Source organism: Hylobates moloch, unplaced genomic scaffold (genome assembly GCF_009828535.3).
Source record: "Hylobates moloch isolate HMO894 unplaced genomic scaffold, HMol_V3 SCAFFOLD_3, whole genome shotgun sequence".
In the NCBI taxonomy this organism is placed as follows: domain Eukaryota; kingdom Metazoa; phylum Chordata; class Mammalia; order Primates; family Hylobatidae; genus Hylobates; species Hylobates moloch.
In genome coordinates this window covers 6,304,701-6,325,230 of record NW_026652278.1, presented here as the reverse complement: position 1 = coordinate 6,325,230, position 20,530 = coordinate 6,304,701, and the positions used below count along the sequence as shown (strand labels likewise).

General features: G+C 42.3%; 2 protein-coding genes across 3 annotated transcripts in view; one reads left to right on the top strand and one right to left on the bottom strand.

The window, feature by feature from the left end:
- DOCK1 (dedicator of cytokinesis 1) overlaps positions 1-20,530 on the top strand; it is a 546,602-nt gene that overhangs the window by 212,460 nt on the left and 313,612 nt on the right. For both annotated transcript variants that reach the window (XM_032175218.3, XM_032175209.2), the window contains exons 26-27: positions 6,191-6,318; positions 8,393-8,488. In XM_032175218.3, the coding sequence (XP_032031109.1) occupies positions 6,191-6,318; positions 8,393-8,488 (224 nt within the window). The remainder of the gene's footprint in view (positions 1-6,190; positions 6,319-8,392; positions 8,489-20,530) is intronic.
- The window catches only part of INSYN2A (inhibitory synaptic factor 2A), a 61,250-nt gene continuing 56,878 nt past the window's right edge, over positions 16,159-20,530 (bottom strand). The window contains exon 6 of the mRNA XM_032175230.1: positions 16,159-18,731. Coding sequence (XP_032031121.1) covers positions 18,548-18,731 — 184 coding nt within the window. The 3' untranslated portion in view covers positions 16,159-18,547. The remainder of the gene's footprint in view (positions 18,732-20,530) is intronic.

The window sequence follows — 20,530 nt, the reverse complement described above, 5'->3', positions numbered from 1 at the left end:
CCAGGATGGTCTCGATCTCCTGACCTCATGATCCGCCTGACTCAGCCTCCCAAATTGCTGGGATTACAGGCGTGAGCCACCGCGCCCGGCCGGAATAGACATCTAATAATTCTGACTCCGATGGTGCGTTGGGGTGCAATCCTGAAGGTCCCTTCGCTCAGCTCCCAGTTCCCACATCTGTGAGGTGTGGAGCTAAGTAGATGGCTCCACGATTCCTTCCAGTGTCGGCACCGTCTTCTGTATTTCTGTTGTTTGAAGACTTGAATGGAGGGAGAAAAGCACTTGAACGTGTTGAAACCTGTGGGTCCAGGATTCTTAGATGGTTGGAAAGTAAGACAATTGACTATACAAGATGAATAGCAAACACCCCTGTGTATATGGTTCTTACTGTTTAATTCTCATGAAAAGTATTATTCTGGATCTCAGTTCTATGTAACACTCACAGAGTTATTAAATGCACTTTATGGATCATTTATTTAATGTGACCAAACTAAAAATTAAGAAGTACATTACTCTGTTCATAAAAATGAATGTTTTCAATGGACAAATTCATTCTTGTATTTGCATCTTGCTTTAATGTACAGCTGTAATGGGGTTATGGTCAGATATTCTGCTTGGACATTTATAAGCTGATAATGCTTGTTGAATACCTTTTATAAAGATTAATATTTTTTACTCTGCCCTCATTACCAGAGCATTAATCATCCTGGCTTCAGCCCTTGCAGCTGAGGATGAACAGATGTTGAATTATTGTCGTCTGTAATCATTGTGGATCACACTGGGGAAGGGCTGTGAAAGGGTGGCTGGTGTGATCCTCACAGCTGATTTGCATGGAGCCTGGGCCCACCTCGCTACCTTTGTAGCTCTGTGCATGGCAGAGGAAACCAGGATAGCTGTGCTAGCTGATTCTAGCTTCCTTGTAGGTCACTATAGCCTAAGTCAGCACTGACAAGCACTGGCGGTCCTGGAGTCACGTACGTGTGACGGGGTGTCTAATAGGAGAGAGCTGTGGCCATGACTCTGCTTACAATAAACGCCAGTTCATAAAAATGAGAAGTCACATACAAGGTCTTTTTAACTTCTGCTTTCTAGCATTCTCTGAGACTGTGCTGTCCAGCAGAAATAGAATGTGAGCCGTGTATGTAATTAAAAATATTCTAGTTGCCACATTTTAAAAAATGAGGCAATTGATGAAATGAATTTTAGCAATGTATTTTGTCTAAAACATCACTGCAACTTGAATTCTCTCTAAATATTAGTAATGATACATATTTCACATTCTTTTTATCATATGAAGTCTCCGAAATCCAGTATTTTTCACTTACAGCACATCTCAGTTTGGAAGTGAAATTTTCACCAGACACTTGATCTTTATTTTCATCATTGAATATAATTTACCTTTGAAAAATGAGATTCACATACCCCAATTGTTCCAAACATTGGTTTCTAATAAGTAAATCAAGTAGCACTTTTTACATTTGAGTTTATATTAATTACAATTAAATAACGTTAAAAATTCCATTCCTCCATGGCACTAATTAGATTTCACATGCTCAGAGGTTTCCATGTTGGATATCACAGCTCTGAGGTATTAGTTTTCTTTTGTGTCCTTTTAATTGAACAGCTGACTTTGTATAATACTATTCCTTGTTACCACCATTTGTTGTAGGCTCATATTTGCTAAATACACACGTCATATCATTTAGTTCTGTCAACCTGGGAGACGACCAACAGCATGCCCATTTTGCACATTAGAAAAATTAAGACCTAGAGAGTTTAAGTAACTTTAAGTAACTTGCCAAGATTCACAGCAAAGAACCAGCAGAGGGGATTGCATTATTTCTTTATATCTGTGGGTAAACTGATTAAAAGGCTTTCCCCAGATCCCATAAAGTGACCCAGGTTCCTGGACTTCTGGTCAAGTATTTGTTCCAGAGTTTTCAAAAGATGATGTGTTTTTCTTTAAAATATAAGACCCCCCCCCTTTTTTTTTTCTCCTGGTGGATTATTTGTTGGCTTCCCAGGCCATCTGTTTTGGAACTAGTGGGACGGACTATCAATGCCAAACCTGTAGAAATGACATTTTGTCCATGGGAAAAGTATTCAGGACATTTAGGTGTGTTGTCCATAGGAAGATAGGAGATTCCTCTTCCTTGGCTGCCAGAGACAGCTGTTCATGCTTTAAAACAGGTCATTGTAGGGTATTGTAGGGTATACGTATATGTGTGTGTGTGTGTGTGTGTCTGTCCGTCTGTCTGTTTTTGTAGTATACATTCCTCAGCGCTCTTGATTTGCTATCTTAAGACAAAATTCAAGAATCTTACTGTCACTTAAAATGTGTACTCCCACCACTTCTTGAAAAAACCTATCTGTAGACAGAAATATAGAGTAAGAGAAGTCCCTTAAAAAATGAGGTTTTAAGAAACTTATGTTTTTGCTTTTGGGGAAGGCAGCTGAGTGGCTACTGTACTGGATAGTGCAGCTGTAAGGCTTTAGTTTTCTTTGTATATGTTTAGTTGAAAAGGCTGACTTTGTATAATGATATTTGTATTATTGTTATTAACAGCTACCATTTATTGAGGGTTGAGAGCGGCAGACTGGCTTTTAACTGCAGACTTTAATTTGATACCACATGCATGTAATTGCAAGTTAATCTAAGACACACACACTCATACCACCACTATCATCGGGCCTTGGTTATGTGCTTGGATAAGCCATTTAAGAGAAATAAGAAGGCTTCTGCTCTTATGGAGATTGCATCCCAGCAAGGAGGAAGAGATAATTAAAGCAATCAGTATTTCAGTGTTCCGATAACGGGGCATTGGAGGCCTTCCTGTACCTGGGTCCACTGGGGGCTGTGCTGAGACCAGCAGATCACAGATCACCAGGGAGGTGCGCTCCTTGGCTTTGCTGCCTTCAGCTTTGGTCCTCCCAGCCTCTCCGAGTGGCTCTGGGGAGTTGCCTTTCTCTGGGGGCCTGGGATGGGTTGCTGTGGACCAGGTGACGGACAGTACTGTGAGGTGCCACAGGCATGGCTGAAATCCCTGGCATGGGCAGAGGGACCTTTGGCCTTTAGGGAAAGCCTGTTGCCAGCCTGCTCCTCCTCAGTGACCTGGTTCTGTTTTGGGGTCAGGGGTGGAGTTTCCTGATGCCGATGGTGCTGGGGGAGACCTCTCACTGAGGCATGTTGGGTGGCTTTTTACAAAGTCCTTCCTCAAGCATCATCTCATTTTGTCTCGACAGTTAAAGTAGACATCGCCCCACCTCCCCACTTGATCTTGACTGGCCATGGATGGCTGGGTCATGAAGGCTGAGGTGCAGTTGGATTCTGGTCTATCAGGATGGTTGTAACAATTTTTTTTTAAATCTTCTTGGGGGCTTAGTGAATGAAATGTCTTTCTATGGGACAAAATGACAGTGACATTTCTAAACATTTTGTTGTTTCTCATCAAGAGAGGCTGGATAGCAAACAGGTGAAGGAAGGTAGCACAGTCCTCCAGGTAGGGTGGATGGTGAACATTCCCACCAGGTAACCAAAGATGGTTAGTAGCATCCCCCAGCCAAAGATGAACAGACAGACACCTCTTCCTTCTCCCCAGAGTAATTGTAACAAATGAGACCAGCACACTCAATTAGCTCTGAGAATAGCACAGACCACAACTGCCTACCCAGCATGACAGATAAATGGTGTGGTGAGGGATGAATTTAGGCCAGGACATCTGGGTACCAGAGCCTACAGGGCCAGCTCTGCTGTTTCTGAGCCCAGTGCTATGTTCCTCTGATTTTCTGGAATCACTTATGGACACACCCTCCTTCCAGCCTGTACTGGCTGGTCCATTAGACCTTTTCCCTATCTTGGGTCTGTCTTAAGCTTGCTTCGGAAGATGGCTTCTAAGCTTATGTAGTCATTTTTTTCCTTAGTGACATTGTCAGGGGCTATCATTACCTGCTCAGGTCTTAGTGGTTCTAACTGCTCCCTCTGAGGTTTCTTGGAAATTCAGTTTGTTTTCCAGAATGGTGGCAGTGCTAGGGTTGACCAAGTGACAGGGTTGGCCCAGGGCTTTCCCCATGTTGAGGTTGGCACAGTGTGTGATGTATTTCCAGCCAAAGGGCAAGAGGACTCATTTGGGAGGTATCGTGGTGGACACCACGAGGAAGAGTGCTGGCAGGGCTGGGCTCAGATAAGGGTGTGCTGAGGAAGCATTCCAGCCAGCTGGGCTAGAGCATTTGGAGGTAAACCCTACATCGGATGCTGTGTTGTGGTTAAGGTCAGCAGCTCAAGAGTCACTAAAGTTGGATGTAGTTTGTAAACTTCGAGGTTCTACAGGAAAGGCATTGAGATTTGGGGATATTTGTGGAAATAGTGTGTCCCATGTGTTAGCATTTCCAGGCTGGATTCACTCCTGTGAGATCATTTTCTTGTTCATTTCTCTTGGACTGGCTTTGTTCGCGGGTGGCTCTAACACTAGGGCAGTCTCCTACATGGCAGCCCATCTTGGCACTGTGCTCTCCCTCACTGACCTCCTGTGGGATTCCAGACACCACAGCCTTCGAGGCTGACCTGGCCTCTTTCCAGAAGATGTGCAGCTCTTAGCACGTCATACATTTCTTCTGCTTAAGTATTGACTACTGGCATTGTGAAATTAACAGGTACATTCATATTTTCCTATATTAATTGGACAAAACTTCTTGGAAAAATGGAGTTGCTATCAGTCCTTTCCTGGCGAATCAACAAAAAATGGAATTGGGGAAGGCCTTGGGCATGAGCCACCCACATGTGATCCACTGGAGACAGGAGAGTAGAGGGGTTTGTGTTTCTTCTCAATCTTTGTTTCTCTGTGCCTCCTCCCCAGTCCTTCATTACAGCGTAGTTCTTGGGAAAGTTCTAAGTGTGCTCTGTGTACTTAGAGGAACCATTCCAATGTTGCATGCTTATAGTTTTCTTATATAAAAGAAACATTAATGCAAAACATGTTTTAATGTATCTTTAATGTTGTAAGTCTTAAAATATAAAATCCTGAAAACCGGCTAAGTCTATTTAAGGTTTTAGAGCACTGCTGTCTCCTCTTGTGCTCTGCATTTAAAGGAAACAGGAATGGCTGGGCTAGTGTCAAAACACAGAACTGGTGTTGTAAATAGATAGTCCATGCTGGAGAGCGGATGATGCTCCGGTTAAGTTGGATTTCCCAACTGGAAGAGACAATTAGGAATTACATTTCACCTTTAATTGTATTTGTGTCTTTTTCCCTATTGTTCTTTTATTTTCTGAACATCCGTCCTATGCTCCTGTTGAAAGAACAAATGGAAACCCAAACCTGCTTTGCCTCTGATCCTTACACCATGGCGTCCCTTCATTTTATAGCCGTGCATCCCAGAGCGGGGCCTCTGCTCCTGCTTTTCATTTCCTGTTCCTCCTCAGCCCACTCCAGGAAGCTGCCTTGAGAAGGACTCTGTGTGCCTTAAATTGCCACGCTCCAAGATTGGCATCTTCTACCTAGGAGAAGGAAACCATACTTTGGCTCACCTTGGAATAGATGAGAAAAGCTGCAATTCAAATAATTTGTGTTATAGGAAGTATTTCTTTTAATGTTGCAAATTAGTGAATTTATAGTTAGAGAAAATTCATTAAAAAACCCATGTGTGGCTAACATGGTGAAACACTGTGTCTACTAAAAATAAAAAAAAAAATTATCCGGGTGTGGTGGCTGGCACCTGTAGTCCCAGCTACTCAGGAGGCTGAGGCAGGAGAATGGCGTGAACCTGGGAGGCGGAGCTTGCAGTGAGCCGAGATCGCGCCACTGCACCCCAGCCTGGGTGACAGAGCAAGACTCCGTCTCAGAAACAAAACAAAACAAAAAACCATGTGTGTTCATGTCTGCATTTATGTGCACACGATGGGATAATGGGATATAAGTGTGTGTGTTTATATATATCATGCATGTTTGCAAATTATTATCTATTTACCTGGGATACACACATAGATGCATGGAAGTGTGTTTATGTGTGAATTATTTATAATAACAGCAGACATGATGTTCTCACAGTGAAGTAATTGACCCCCCTCCAGATGTCAGTTTCATGTGTTGCACAATGTGAATGCAAACTGCTTGAAAGGGCAGACAAGCTTATAACAACACGAGTTGCATCTTGGTGGGTTTCACACTGACTGGCAATGCTGTGTCCTGTGTAGACTGCAGAGAGATCCTGCTTCCCATGATGACCGATCAGCTCAAGTACCATCTGGAGAGACAGGAGGACCTGGAGGCCTGCTGTCAGTTGCTCAGCCACATCCTGGAGGTGCTGTACAGGAAGGACGTGGTGAGTGATGGCTCTGTGCGTGACGTCCTGCCATTTGCCTGAACCTGCCATTTGCCTTGCAGTACAACTTTATTCATTTAAAAATGAATGGCCTTGATTTTAAGGTCTAGCCTCTCTTTTGTCTTGGTAGAGTTTCACCCTTAAATTATTTTTATTTATGTATATATGGTGATTATTACATTACAACATTTATCCTTCTGCATTGAAAATTGTTTTTTTATTTCCTGTGTCTTCTCAGCGAAATGCCTCTCAGGACCTAAATTTTCATCCTTAAGGTCAGACAAAAAGGCTTTGATGCTTAAAGTTGGCTAATTACCTGCGTTCTTTCTTCTTATTTTTATTAAAGTAATACATGCACAAAAAAAAAAAAAAAAAAAAAAAAAAAAGCCAGGCATGCTGAGAGTCGTAAGGAGAAGAGCAGCTCTTTTCCTACCCCCAGGCTCTCCTCCCCTAGGTCAGTGCTTTGCTTTTGTAGCTCTACCCTATTCCTTTTTTTTTTTTTTCTTTTGAGACAGAGTCTTACACTGTCGCCCAGGCTAGAGTGCAGTGGCACCATCTCAGCTCACGGCAACCTCTGCCTCCTGGGTTCAAGCGATTCTCCTGCCTCAGCCTCCCAAGTAGCTGGGATCATAGGTGCCCGCCACCATGCCTAGCTAATTTTTTTGTATTTTTAGTAGAGACGGGGTTTCACTATGTTGGCCAGGCTGGTCTCAAACTCCTGACCTCGTGATCTACCCGCCTCGGCCTCCCAAAGTGCTGGGATTACAGGTGTGAGCCACTGCACCTGGCCTACCCTATTCCTTTTGCATTTCTAGATTGTATGCTTCTTTCAGGGACTTTTTTTAAAAATCAGAAGTTGGTGCCGGCCCAGTGCAGTAGCTCACGCCTGTAACCCCAGCGCTTTGGGAAGCCAAGGCAGGAGGATCGCTTGAGCCCAGGAGTTTAAGACCAGCCTGGGCAAGATAGTGAGACCCTGTCTCTAGAAAATGAAAGAAAAAATTAAAAGCAAGTTTGTGCCAGCACATATGGAAAAGTCTGACCCTGTGCCTTTCACTCCCAACATACCATTCGTGTTGGAGCACACATGTGATGCTATTGATTTTCCAGGTGTGCCTGGAAAGGTGAAAGCAGGGCTCTGTCTGTCCTTGCCCCTAGCTCTGGACAGAGTGGCCAGGATTTCTAAGTAGACGAGGCTTGTCCCTGACCTTTTCCTGCATGACCTTGGAAATCCCTCCTAGTCACCACGCCCATATACCTGGCCACCCACTCCTCTGTAGCACTGGCTCATTCTCTCAGAGCCTGGTTAGTGATCTGGAAGAAAAAGATCTGATTAAATCTGTTCTTTGTGATGCTGGAAACCTCACCTCTTACAGGGACATCGCCTTTGGAGAAGTCTTGGAAGCCTTCACCCAAAGGTCAGCCTCCAGTGGTCCCACTTCAGGCTCTTCCCTGTTTTTATTGGAGAAAAGCTTGGGGTAAGAGCTTGTTTGGCCAAAGCTCACAGAGGAGGTGGTGACACTGGGAAGGGCCTAGAGCATGTGTTTAATCAGATTCAGAGTTCATGAAGAAGAATCAACAATCGCATCCCACACTAATAAAAGAGTCAATTTTTACTGAATGCCACAGCAGTGTGAATTTTAGATAGTTTGCTAAATGCTGTTTAAACATTCTATCCTATGTGACTGTTTAAGTTATTTGCATTTGACATGCAGAACCATCTAGGAGTGTTATCTGCCTGCCTTCCATTTACAGATGGCCAAATATCTTTAGAAAACTAATTGGTGGGATCATAAACATTATATTGTTTAAACAGATTTTCTTTTATTTTTAAAGTTTGCTTAAATGAAATTACTATGATTATATATTTAACAAATTATCATTAATGGACTATAATTAATAAAATCTGCTGAGTTTTCTTTGTGAGAGCTTTGCCTTTGACAAGGGCCATTTTTCATCTCATTTAGGATTATAATCGATTGACTCTTTACAGGGTAAATGGATTCAATGACCACCACTGGGGCTTGCTTGTTAATGTTCCTCTGGTGTTGATGTTCATTGGTGTGTCCTTCCCCAGGGGCCGACTCAGAGGCACGTCCAGATTATCATGGAGAAACTTCTCCGGACCGTGAACCGAACCGTCATTTCCATGGGACGAGATTCCGAACTCATCGTAAGTGCTTGGTGACATATGTTTGGATATTTAACTGGGGCTGACAGCATCCTTCTGCAACTGCTGTTTGAACATAAGCTTATTATATTGCAATGTAGTGAGCAGTCGAGATACAGCCTGGTATATAAAATGTTCTCATTTTCCAAATGAATGTCAAAGTTGAAGGTTAAGCAAACCAACTTTAAAGACAGAAACGTTTGGCTCTTGTTTTCTCATTACTTACTTGTAGCAAAAGACGTGTATTTTCTGCTAAGTCCTCATTCTTCTGGCAGTTTCTCCACAGTGTTGACATTTAAGGTGCCATTAATAAAATTTTATGAAGGACCCTAAAAAGTAATTGAGATACTTCACCTTAGTTATTTTATTGTCTGCTCTAATGTATTGTAGGTGTTTCTCTTAAACAGTAATTAGGCAGCAGCCTATTCATTTTTTTCAAGAATATTTTACTAATTTAGACAGTTCATCAAGTTTCTGATCATGGTGCCTTTTCCCAGGGTTCACTGCTGTCCTCCCCACCTCCTTACCTTAAGTTTGTTTCCTTCAGCAAAGAATGCATGAATGGTCTCGTTTAATTTTTTTTTTTTTTGAGGTTCAAGGGGTTATAATTTCTTTTTTTTTTTTCTTTAACTCTAATTTCTGGGATACATGTGCAGAACATACAGGTTTCTTACATAGGTATGCATATGCCACGGTGGTTTGCTGCACCTGTCAACCCATCATCTAGGTTTTAAGCCCTGCATGCATTAGGTATTTATCCTAATGCTCTCCCTCCATTTGCCCCCCACCCCCAACAGGCCCCAGTGTGTGATGTTCCCCTCCCTGTGTGCATGTATTCTCATTGTTCAGCTCCCACTTATGAGTGAGAACATGTGGTGTTTGGTATTCTGGTCCTGTGTTAGTTTGCTGAGAATGATGGCTTCCAGCTTCATCCATGTCCCTGCAAAGGACATGAACTCATTATTTTTTTTATGGCTGCATAGTATTCCATGGTGTATATGTGCCATGTTTTCTTTATTCAGACACACGTACACGTATGTTTATTGCAGCACTATTTACAATAGCAAAGACTTGGAACCAACCCGAATGCTCATCAAAGATAGACTGGATGTTTAAAATATTTAGTACACGTTATCATTTAAGTCATCCTGGTGGGTCCTTTCCAAAAAATAACTTGAAATGAAAGGAGAAAACGTCCTTCTGGAGTTTTCACTTGAATCAGAGGAGGCACCCTGGTCTTTTCTTGTACATGACCGTTGTTCTTTCTGCATATCTGGGGTGTGGACAGGGAGGTGATGTGTGTCTTCTTGGACAGCATAGTCAGAACGGAGCACTGGGGTCCTTTGCGTTTTTATGTCTGGTGTCACCACAGAGGACTCCGTTTTGCGTGAGTCACAGGCAGGTCTCACAGATGGACAAATGCTGCCTTAGTGAGTTTCCATCCAGTAAAACAGCTCATGTCTTAGAGTTTCAGCACATGTGAGGTTCAGATTTTCCTTTTTGAAGTGTTTAAACTTAAACTCAGATTTTCCTTTTTAAAGTGTTTAAACTTAAAGTTTAAACTTAAACACTTTTAAGTTTGGATTACAACATGTATGAATCAGGAAATAAAATGTTTCCATGTCAATTGGCTTTATTTACAGTAGACTTTTCCATTATTACATAAACGTAAGTTTGCCTGCCTTTTCTTATTCTCCATCATAATTATTCTTATTCATAGTCTTGGAACACATTAATATGGAATGGGCACTGAGCCCATTGAGAAGGATTTGTGGTGACTCCAGGAGACACCTGTTGGTCCCTGAGGTCTGGCGTTGACCCCTGATGTCCGGCGTTGACCCCTGACGTCTGGCGTTCCTGTCTTTTTGGAGTCGTGCCGCAGGTGCACTCTGCACAGTCTCAGGAGTGGAACTGCAAAGGGCCTTATGTAGAGCAAACAGCATGTGGCTTGAACTTGAATCAAGTGTGGTTCTGTCAAGACCCTCTTGGGGTGGGTGGACTTAGAGAGGCTGGGGATGACATGATGGCATGCAAGGGTGGTGGCAGATGAGGGAGAGGGTGGAAGTGGAGGCCGGTGGCCTCATGAGACTGTTTTGTCTCTGTTTAGGGGAGCATGGTTCTGCCTGTGCTTAGGGAAACACGGTCCTATCTCTGGTTAGTGGGTCTTGGTCCTCTCTCTATCCGATTAGGAGGTCCTGTTTCTGGTCAGGGGGGCACAGTCCAGTCTCTGGTTAGGGGGTGTGGTCCTGTCTCTAGTTGGGGCACAATCCTGCCTCCAGTTAGGGTCTTTTTTTTTTTTTTTTTTTTCCCTGAGATAGAGTCTTGCTCTGTCACCCAGGCTGGAGTGCAGTGGTGCAATCTTGACTCACTGCAACCTCTGTCTCCTGGGTTCAAGTGATTCTTGTGCCTCAGACTCCCGAGAAGCTGGGATTACAGGTGCACGTCACCACACTCAAGATAATTTTTGTATTTTTTAGTACAGACGGGGTTTCACGATGTTGGCAAGGCTGGTCTCAAACTCCTAACCTCAGGTGATCCATCCGCCTCGGCCTCCCAAAGTGCTGGGATTACAGGCATGAGCCACCATACCTGGCCTTATTTAGGGTCTTTATGCTAGGTGTGTGTTCACTTGGCTTGTAGCCCACTGGCCAACAGTTAAACTGGAGGGAAGAGGGCACAGAAAAAGCTCATGAAGTTTGGATGGGAAGCTGGGAATGTGGAGAGATTATAAGATGTGCTCGCAGCTTCATCAAAGGGTGGAATAGACCCTGCAGGGAATGGTATCTCCTCTCAGACCGTGTGGTCCAGGAGGATGTCTTTGAGAAATTCTCTTATCTCAGGCATAATCATAAGTGTGGTAGCAATAATGGCACCTCTTCACTGAGCATGCATTTACGTGCTAGGCACTATATAATGAACAGGAAGATTCTCATTTAATTCTCACAGTGCCCTGCAGACAGATAAGAAACAGTTCAAGATCCCACAGCTAGCATGGCAGCACTTGTTTCAAGCCTGGATTTGGTTCCCGTGTATGCTGTCAGTCCCTTCTATAACACACAGGCACACGATGCTGATGGCCGTGGTCCACTTCAGAAGTCATCGAAAGGACTGAGCTGCTCCTAGATCCCTGTCCTGCTTAGGGAGACAGCTGTTAGGGAAATAAGCACCTTTCTATTTTCTATCATGTCGTATCCATGGTCCAACTCTAGGATCTCCTTGCTGGAAGGGCCAGACCACAAGCTAGGTGCCCATTTCCTGAAGGGCTTGGGATGCTCCAGCTTGGAAGAACCCCTGTGTTCTAAGGAACCCTGAGGAGTTCCTCAGGAAGAAGCCTTGCGTGTTCTAAGAAGGGGGAGTGACAGCGAGGACCCATGCTTGGTCTTATCCGGAGCCACATTGATTCCAAGCGTTTGGCATAGGGGTCTAAGCACTGTCCAGGAACGGAAGAGGTAGAACAAACTGCCCACCTCCAGAACCATCCTCCACAGCCCTGACCTTCCCAAACAGAAGCTTCGAAGTGGGAAGAGGAGAGAGGGTCTTAAACGGACTCCTCCCAATTCCACCATCTCTAAGATCTGTAAAGAAGCAAAAAAAATCCTTGGAATTTCTTTTATAAAATGCAGCTGTCTTGGAAGGACTCTCAAAAAAATTCTGAATAAGCTATAATCATTTACTGAGTGATGTCAACATCAAGATGTTTTCAAGAAGGGTGTTCGCCACTGAAAATTCGAGTTGTTTAGTGGGACCTTGTAATCCCCAACCAGCCACGAGCCCCCTCTCTGGAGTCAACAGAGCAGTGTGAGTGAAATGCTACCCTGTTTAGGATGCCTGCCCTTGCTCTTCCAATTTGCATCAAATATAGATTTATGCATTAACTTTTTAAAGTCATTGTTGTTGCTGTGTGAATTTAGATTAGAGGAAGATCAAGGCAAAAAGCATCCCTGACAAGATGGACAAAACCTTAATCAGTGGACCTTCTAGAGTGGAAAAAGAAAAGAGCAGAAAATAGTTCATAGGTCTGTTTTGGGTAGGCTGTACCATTCCATTATATCTTAGAGATTTCAGCCTTTATGTGTTACTCATTTTTGCATAAATATAGTGGAAATTGTATAACTATGAATCAGCTTAAAAATTCTAAGTAATCACTGAAAATGAGTTTTTAAAAATTAAAGTGATTAAAAAGAACTCTGAAATTGATATACTTTACTTAACGATTTATTCCATGATGTTGTCAACAACAGTACTAGAAATGTGGCCTCTTTCCATCGGAATAAGGTATTCATTGGGAATGTGATTATGCCCTGACAGCTTCCCCCTATTTATGTAAGGAATAGAAAACTGGGGAACTTCACACTTAATTAGATAAATTGGGATATGCAATATAAGGCTTTTCTTTTATCTCTATCTGTGGGATTTTACAAAAACACGACTTTGCAGTCAGTTGTATATTGTTTGCTTTAGTTGATTATATTTGAAATGGGTGATTGGAATGCATCTCGTGCCTAGGATAATAATGTGCTATGATCCTAAGTATTACATCCTTAAGAAAAAACCAAAACAACTCCATTTGGCAGTTGCAGAACTGTAGACCATGTGAACACCTAGCACGTGCCCAGAGACAGAAGCGTTGCAGTAACCTTGCCACAGAACAAAAAGGTCATTTTATCTTTACTCTGATGTAGTCTGATGCTGTAGAAACATGGAGTGAAATACTTATTTTTATATTAAGTCAGACTTCAGGATTTATTTTAGCTTTCCTTTTTGAGAAGCTTTCTAAGCCCTCAGCATTAAGCAGCATTTTTCCTCATCACACACGGGTCTGAGCAGGTGACCACGGCTGCGATAGGTGCTCTTGTGTTGTGTGCAGGTGGACTGGCCAGCCATTGGGTGTGTGTTTTTCCTAGAGTAAGAAGCACTCCAGGCTGAGATGAGAGCTGGTGAAATTAGTAATATTTCCGTCTCCTGCGATACGCGCTGCTGTTGCTTCTTTCAAATGATCAGATTTACATTCTGTTAATGGGTCCTTTAAAAATGTAATCGAGTGAGGACTCCTAAAGATTTTTCTATGGCCTGGATACACACGAGGGGATTGGAAATTACTAATTCACGAAAATGAAAATGTGGGCTTCATTCAAGGAAAAATTCCCTTTGAACATTGACAGAAGTGGGTTTAGGGAAGGGGAAGATTTTGCCTGGATTCTCCACTTAACTCTTGTGACCACTGGAGCATCTGACTCCCTATACACAAGTGATGGAAGTTATTTTGTTTCCAATCTAAACACTATCTCAGGGCGACATTGATGGGATGGTGGAGGGTGTGTTTTATTGTGACAACAGCATCTTTGGTGGGGAATTTGCTGTTGATGAAAACCCAGTGCTTTCTCCGAGCCTGGGTGATTGATAAGGGCCTGACATGCTCCTTCATTTGGAAAATGGTATAATAGAATTGGTTTCCCAGTGAATAGTGCCTTTTTCCCAAGACCCATAACCAAATATTTTCACAAAGATGTTATATCCCCATGCATGAGCATTCATTTTGAGATGTTCATTGTAATAGAGTTTAAGTATGAATGTGTTTTAAAAATGATTTTAAAATCATTTGCAAAAAAAAATGTTGTGTTTGAAATGGACAGTGTCTGGCTTTTGTATATAGTCATCATAAAAAATGTCTATAATTGTACTGTTTGCTAATAAACCTTCCTGCTTTCAGAAAATCATCCTAACGTGTGTGTGTGTGCACCAATGGTTTTATAAGTTCATTTCTCTTTGGGGCAGCTACAGCAATTTTAGGTTTCTTTTTATATTCCTGTGACCCTGGTATTTTTTCAAAGTTGATTACTAGCTATGGGTTTACTGCAGACGAAGTAAAAACCACATTATTGAATGGGCAAAATATGCTCTGCAATCCTTACATAGTCATACCAAACTGCGAAGGTATTTGCAAAACCAGTCTGCCTTAAGTTAATTTTTGCGCAACTTAAAATGACCTTGTCATTGACCAAAATGTATAGGATCCACTGTAGCATGATGACTTTATGCCAGTTCATGAAATGCATGTTCTTTCTGATCTTTGTACCACAGAGTTGTTTACTTTCAGTAAATAAAGTGGCTGCACATGCAGTGCATGCAAATATGCTAGTGATAGAGTTTCTATAGATCAAAGACTTGCTGCTGTGGGGAGCAGCTGCTCTGATCTTCAGGTGACACTGCTCCAGCAAAACTGCCCTGATTCATAATTAAATCAACTTTCACTTGCTGATAAAAATGCTCCTACGGAATGGGTCCACCAGTGATAGGTTTTCTAAACAGGCCATGTTACTAACATCATGACATGGAAAAGTTCATGCCTCTTTCTTGTTTCCTTTTCTTGCTGTCTTCTAGGAAAGGCCATTATTTGATGGTCTGTCTTCACAGTTTTAATTAAGAGTTGTGTATCTTGGTTCTCATATGCCCATGTGGTCTCCAAGGAAAACAGTGTTGCAGGCCATCCTCCTTGTGACTGTTTATAGGTTGGAGTTGGTCTGTCTGAGGCTGGGCCATGACTATGACACCATTTACAGCCAGTAGGCCAGCCACATCTCAGATCTCTGTGGCTATAGATAACTAACTGCCTCTCAGGGTACGTGGGAAACGCTGCCAACTCTCTAAGCTATTTCCAAGGTAGCAAGGTTTTCCCGTGCTTTGAGCCCCTCTCCATTTATCTTCTGCTGGAGGGTCAGAGATCGAAAGAGCAGATGCAGGACTACAGGACTTCTGCTTCTTGGAAGTCAGTTGCACACTTGTAGAGTGACTGGTGGGCACCTGAGTGGTGGGCACCCTTCATTGTATCTGGATGTCTGTAGAACAGGGCCTTTGAGGCAGCACCAATAATTGGCTCAGAAATGATTATAGAATGAGCCAGAACCCTCCCTCTGTCTGCTCTGGGCTGTGCATTGGGCCTTCCTTCCCCTTCTGCATGTGTCAGAAAAGGAATCCCCTTCTCCCTGAAGAACATGCGATGGTAGCAGGAGCCTCGAGTCTCAGTCTACAGTGCTCTGTTCCTTGCACATGGACTCTGTGGTTGCAGATACTGGGAAAAAGGGTTGTGGCCTCTCCTCTCCTAGGCCGTCCAGGTGAGGCAAGTACCAGCCCACCTGTGCAGTGGGTTAGTATTAGGCTAGGGTCAGCAGGAGAGGCAGGCGCTCAGCCTATCTCCCACTAGGGAGGGGAAGAAGAAAGGAAGGAGGTGGCTGATCCCTTGAGGCTGGGGATGTGCTCGATGGAAGATCTAGAAGGAAGCTACCTCCCCTGGGCCATGGAGGCAAGATTTACATGCCACAGTTTACTCTGGCAACACTCAATGTATTTAGCCATTTCTTCTGAGGTTATTTAAAAATTAAACCTCATACACCTCCTGCTGTGAGCCTGTGTGCGTCCTAAAATGCCATCATGTGTTCCGGTGGTGAAACTCCATGCCAGGGTGCATAGGTGGGCAAGCGTCAGTCCCTCCCCTCCCCAAGCCAGGCCAGCTCTGGCTGGTGGGTCAGGCCTAGGCCTTACGATGCTCTTGTCTTCTGCAGACTGGGTGAAATGCCTGTCAGCCCAAACATTCTTCCTTTATTGTTATTTTCTTAGATTACTTTTATGTTCCCCAATTTTTGAGGCCATGAAATAAGTTTAATAGCCACATAAAACATCTTTGATTTTTTATTTAAAAATTAATAAAGAACTTAATGACAAGTATAATAATTTAATCTCTATATGCAATGCCATGTGTACATCTACATAAGGGAACCCTGTGCGTTTTACCTTGCTTTTGTATCAGAGTTTTTACTTGAATCTTTCCAAGAGAAGAATCACCATCTGTTAGTGACGTGTTGCAATTAAACTATGAAATGATTTTGACAATAGTTTTTCTATTTTGAACATACTTTAATTTTTAGGGAGGAAGTAATTTATCTTCAGAAGTTCCTTTTTGACTCTGAACATTTTAATTTAATTTTTTTTTTTGGTCTAGACTGGTATGAAACAGTGACATTATTTTGTGTACTAGGATGTCCTCTTGTTTAGACAGATTTATGTTACTAATTAGAAAACTGCTAATACCCTTATTTCAATTTACTGAGATAGTTGGGATTCTTAAAACATAAGGAGAGAGAACTTGTTGGAAACATTTTTATAACTTTAGTTAAAAACCGTATAAAAAACATGAAACCCATTTTTAAATGTTTAGTCTACAGGAAACAATTGCACTTCCTTCATGTTACAGGATCAGCTTCCTCATTGTTCTTGCACAAAAATATTTCTCAGTTCCTTTTACTGATATTCAGGGATTCGAACCTCATATAGTGTTTCCGCAAAAGATGTGTGTGTGTGCACGTGTGTGTTTTAAATTAAAGCATACAACTGCGGTATTGTTTGGCCCCCGAAGAATGTTTACATGATATACTCTTCATTTTTTTTCAAGGTCCGATCTGATTACTGATCACTAGGTCCTTGTAGAATCAAAACACTTAGAACTAAAACAGATTTGCTATTGAGTCAGGAGGAAAATACATGGCAAGAAGTAGCTCCAATCTGATAAAAGCAGGTGAGATCCTTTTACCAAGGTCAGCCACTGTGTGTTTGGCATCTAATCAATGAGGTGTGCATGTCAGCACTCTGCTAGATGTGAAACTGCTGGACAGAAACTTCAAGACTAGGTTTTCCTGTATGCTCACAAACTATTCAAAATTTAAGTTGTACAAAAAAAAGGCAAAGTAAGATCTGTACTTTCTATTTTGAAAATCAAAAAATTGATAGACAAAGTCATTAATAGACTAGGGGATTTGATTTCTATAAAAAGATACTTGCAAAGGTGCAAAGAAATGAGTGAAAAAATAAAGGAACTAAGATTTACATTGCAATGTGTAATCAAGAGATAACTCTAAGTGTTACTGTTGATTTAAAAAATACCTAAAAACATTTGATTCACAGCTTTCCCCTAAGTATGTTGCTTAGTACAACTTACTAATAGGTTAAATGTAGGCGACATTGTCCCTTGGTAGCAGCTAAACTAAACACGCTGTTTCTCTTTGAGATGGTCAGGTCTTCCACCATTAATAGAAAGCATAACGAATTGTACGTAACATCTGGCTGCACTTAACCATGGCTAACAGTGTCTCAGAGGATTGATCCACAGAAACACTGTCTGCCATGGCACAGAATGCCTGTGATTTATTGGTGGGTGGATTATCCATCGTGTATCTCTATGTGTGTTCTCAGATTCTTGCCAGAATGTATCATTTGGCCTTTGGGTACCAAAAGATTAAAAACGAGATCTGAGAAAACTTAGTGTCCAATAGCTCTGACCCTGTCTACTTGCAGTGATTAAAGGCATATCCTGACTTTGGGGGACTCCTGGCTGCTGGCCATTTGGAAAATGAGCAGTAAACATGTCGTAAGTCTGGAGATGAAGAGGATGCTAAATTTGAGGTGTCAATGTGACACTGAGATGTGGTCACTTGGCTTAGCGCTATAGCACATGAAGGCAAATATACATATAGTCACATTTTAGAGATTATTCATGGTCTCCGACCACTGGAAAAAATTGTGCTTTCTCCGGAATTTGATGTGCTGAAAATTGCACTCGCCCCCTGCTTATTTGCAAAATGAAGTCCTTCGCAAACATAAGGCTTGCTTTTTCTTCTCATTATAAAAAAAAAAATCAAGGCTTGAAAATAATTATGAGTTGTAGCTGTGTACAGGGTGAAAGCCTGCCATCTTGCAGGTTGATAATGTATTACTTGCAGATCGGGGGTGGGGGGAAATTTTTACTTATCATCTTTGACTACGTAAGTTTCATTTCAGATTTTACATCCCACATCAGTGAACTGCAAAGAACAGCTGGCAAGGAGTGACACAGAATACCTTGCTTCTGTTAATTATCTGTTGGTACAAAGGCCTTTTTGGTACGCAGGGCGAGAAGTGGGAAGTGCCTGAATGGGCACCACAGTTCCCTCGATCCTATTCGTTTTGGAAAAGTATTGACTTAAACTCCAGTGGGTTCTAAAGACGGCCTCGAGACTCCAGAGACCGTGAGTGTTAAAGGAACCAGAGTTTCCATCTTCCGTGCTTTTTAGATTCAGTTTTGGATTTTTGCTTGGGAGTTGAGGAGTAAGTCTCCTGAGAGTAAGGCGAAGGTATGACCTGAGTTTCCTCAATAGGGTGGAGTTTTCTCAGAACTGGCTGGAGTTTGTCTTCTTGCTGCTTAAAATCCAGCTCCACACTAGAAAAGAGAGAGAGTGAAGACTTTAGCATTTGATCCTTTCCATATGAAGATCCCTCTCAGTGACAGCAAGATTTGGGCATGATCAGTGTTTGTTTGTAATGTAATTTTATGGTTTAATAATAGCAATTCGATATACTATGTTTCAGCTCTATGCTCCCGTGAAACAGTTCAAGTAGGCTTTCTTCCTTTGGAAAATAACTTACCTGCTTCTGTAGGTGAATCTTTAATACTGTGTTAACGTGCACAGTTGGTGTATGTATTTGTGGAAATGAAAAATGTGAAATATGAATAACCCCATTGTTTGTCCACAGTCTGTTCACATGGGCTTCATGGAGTAAAACAGAAAACCGAAAGTATGAGTGGGTAGGGGTCACCTTAGTACATCTATACCAAGTGCACGCAAGGTCCGTTCCTGTGCAGTGTGTCACAAGATCAGAGAAATAGATTTCTCTGATCTCCCACCTAAAACAATCCTGAAAGGAAATGACCTTGGCTGACATTCTCCTTGCAAAAGCTTATCTGTCTGAAAATCTGGTAAGGGCCATAGTGCCCAACGCTGGGGAATATAGCGTGTTCATGGAGTCAACACCATTGAACGGTACTCTGTCATTACTAACCACAGTTTCTTTGGGAGAAGCGTGGGGAGTGTTCAGTAAAGACAACATTTTACAGAAGTAAAATTACATCACTCAAGCCACGGCAAGCACGGAGCCAATGTGGAAGCACATTTGCCAGCAGTGATAATGTTTGTGTTAGAAGATGGTGTTAAAGATGATTTTTGAACTGTTATTTCTTACAGCATTTCTCCGAAAATTGCTGTCAGCTTGTCTAGAGCCCTCTCTTGTCTCCATGTCTTTGAAAAGGACCACATTTGATCTTCTAACTTTCAGTCCTAACAGGTCTCCTTGGCAATTGGGATAGGACCTCCGGTCCATGCATCGTTTTTCTGTGATGATCTCTGCATTGAGGAGCTCTGCTTCCCTTCCCACTCGCCCTGTCCCTCCTTGGGGCCTCTGTGGTCTGGGCCAGGCCTTGGGAGGATTCTGCTCTGTCCTCCTTCCACGTCTGGTCTGGATGCCAGACTAAATGTCAGGAGATTTCAGTAAAGGCTCAGCGTTGATGAGAATGCATGAGCTCATAACATTTTATAACCAGTGGAACTGTAAACCATTTATAAACATGAAATCCTATTGATGTAGAGAACCATTAATCCTAGACAAATTTTGACATTTTGAAAAGACAAAAACAGCCAAGCTATATTATCTGGAGTTTTAAAACAAGTTCAGGACCCATCTAATGGGCCATTTCATGTTTTAAATGCACTGTTCCATTTCTCTCATTGTCAAAGACTCTAATATTACTCAAAAAATTAAAAAAAAATTGTCAGAGACGTTTATGGCTAGTGACCTCCTGTTCCCAAAACAAGTTATCCTTTTCCCTCTTTTCAAAGAGCCTCTTTGAGTTATGCTCTAAGTTAGACGAAGTAGAATAAAATCTCATGAATTTGAGTCTCACTAATCCAGACTATGTGATGATGGAGGCATAGTCTCTCCTAAGGACAATTGGGAAAAGTGCAGTCTGAGGCTGTGCTGCATTAATGAAATTCGGGCCTCAGTTCTGTGATGTGGTGCACTAGAAGGACATGGGGTTTCCGCCCCGCCTCTTCCACCTGATGCTGGTTTGGGAGTCAAGGGCTCATTAAACTTCAATTCTTTCACTTCAAGGGGAGATAATAGTTCCTTCCTGGGCTGTCGTAATTACTGAATTGTGGTAATACTCTCTCCCCACCAAAAAAT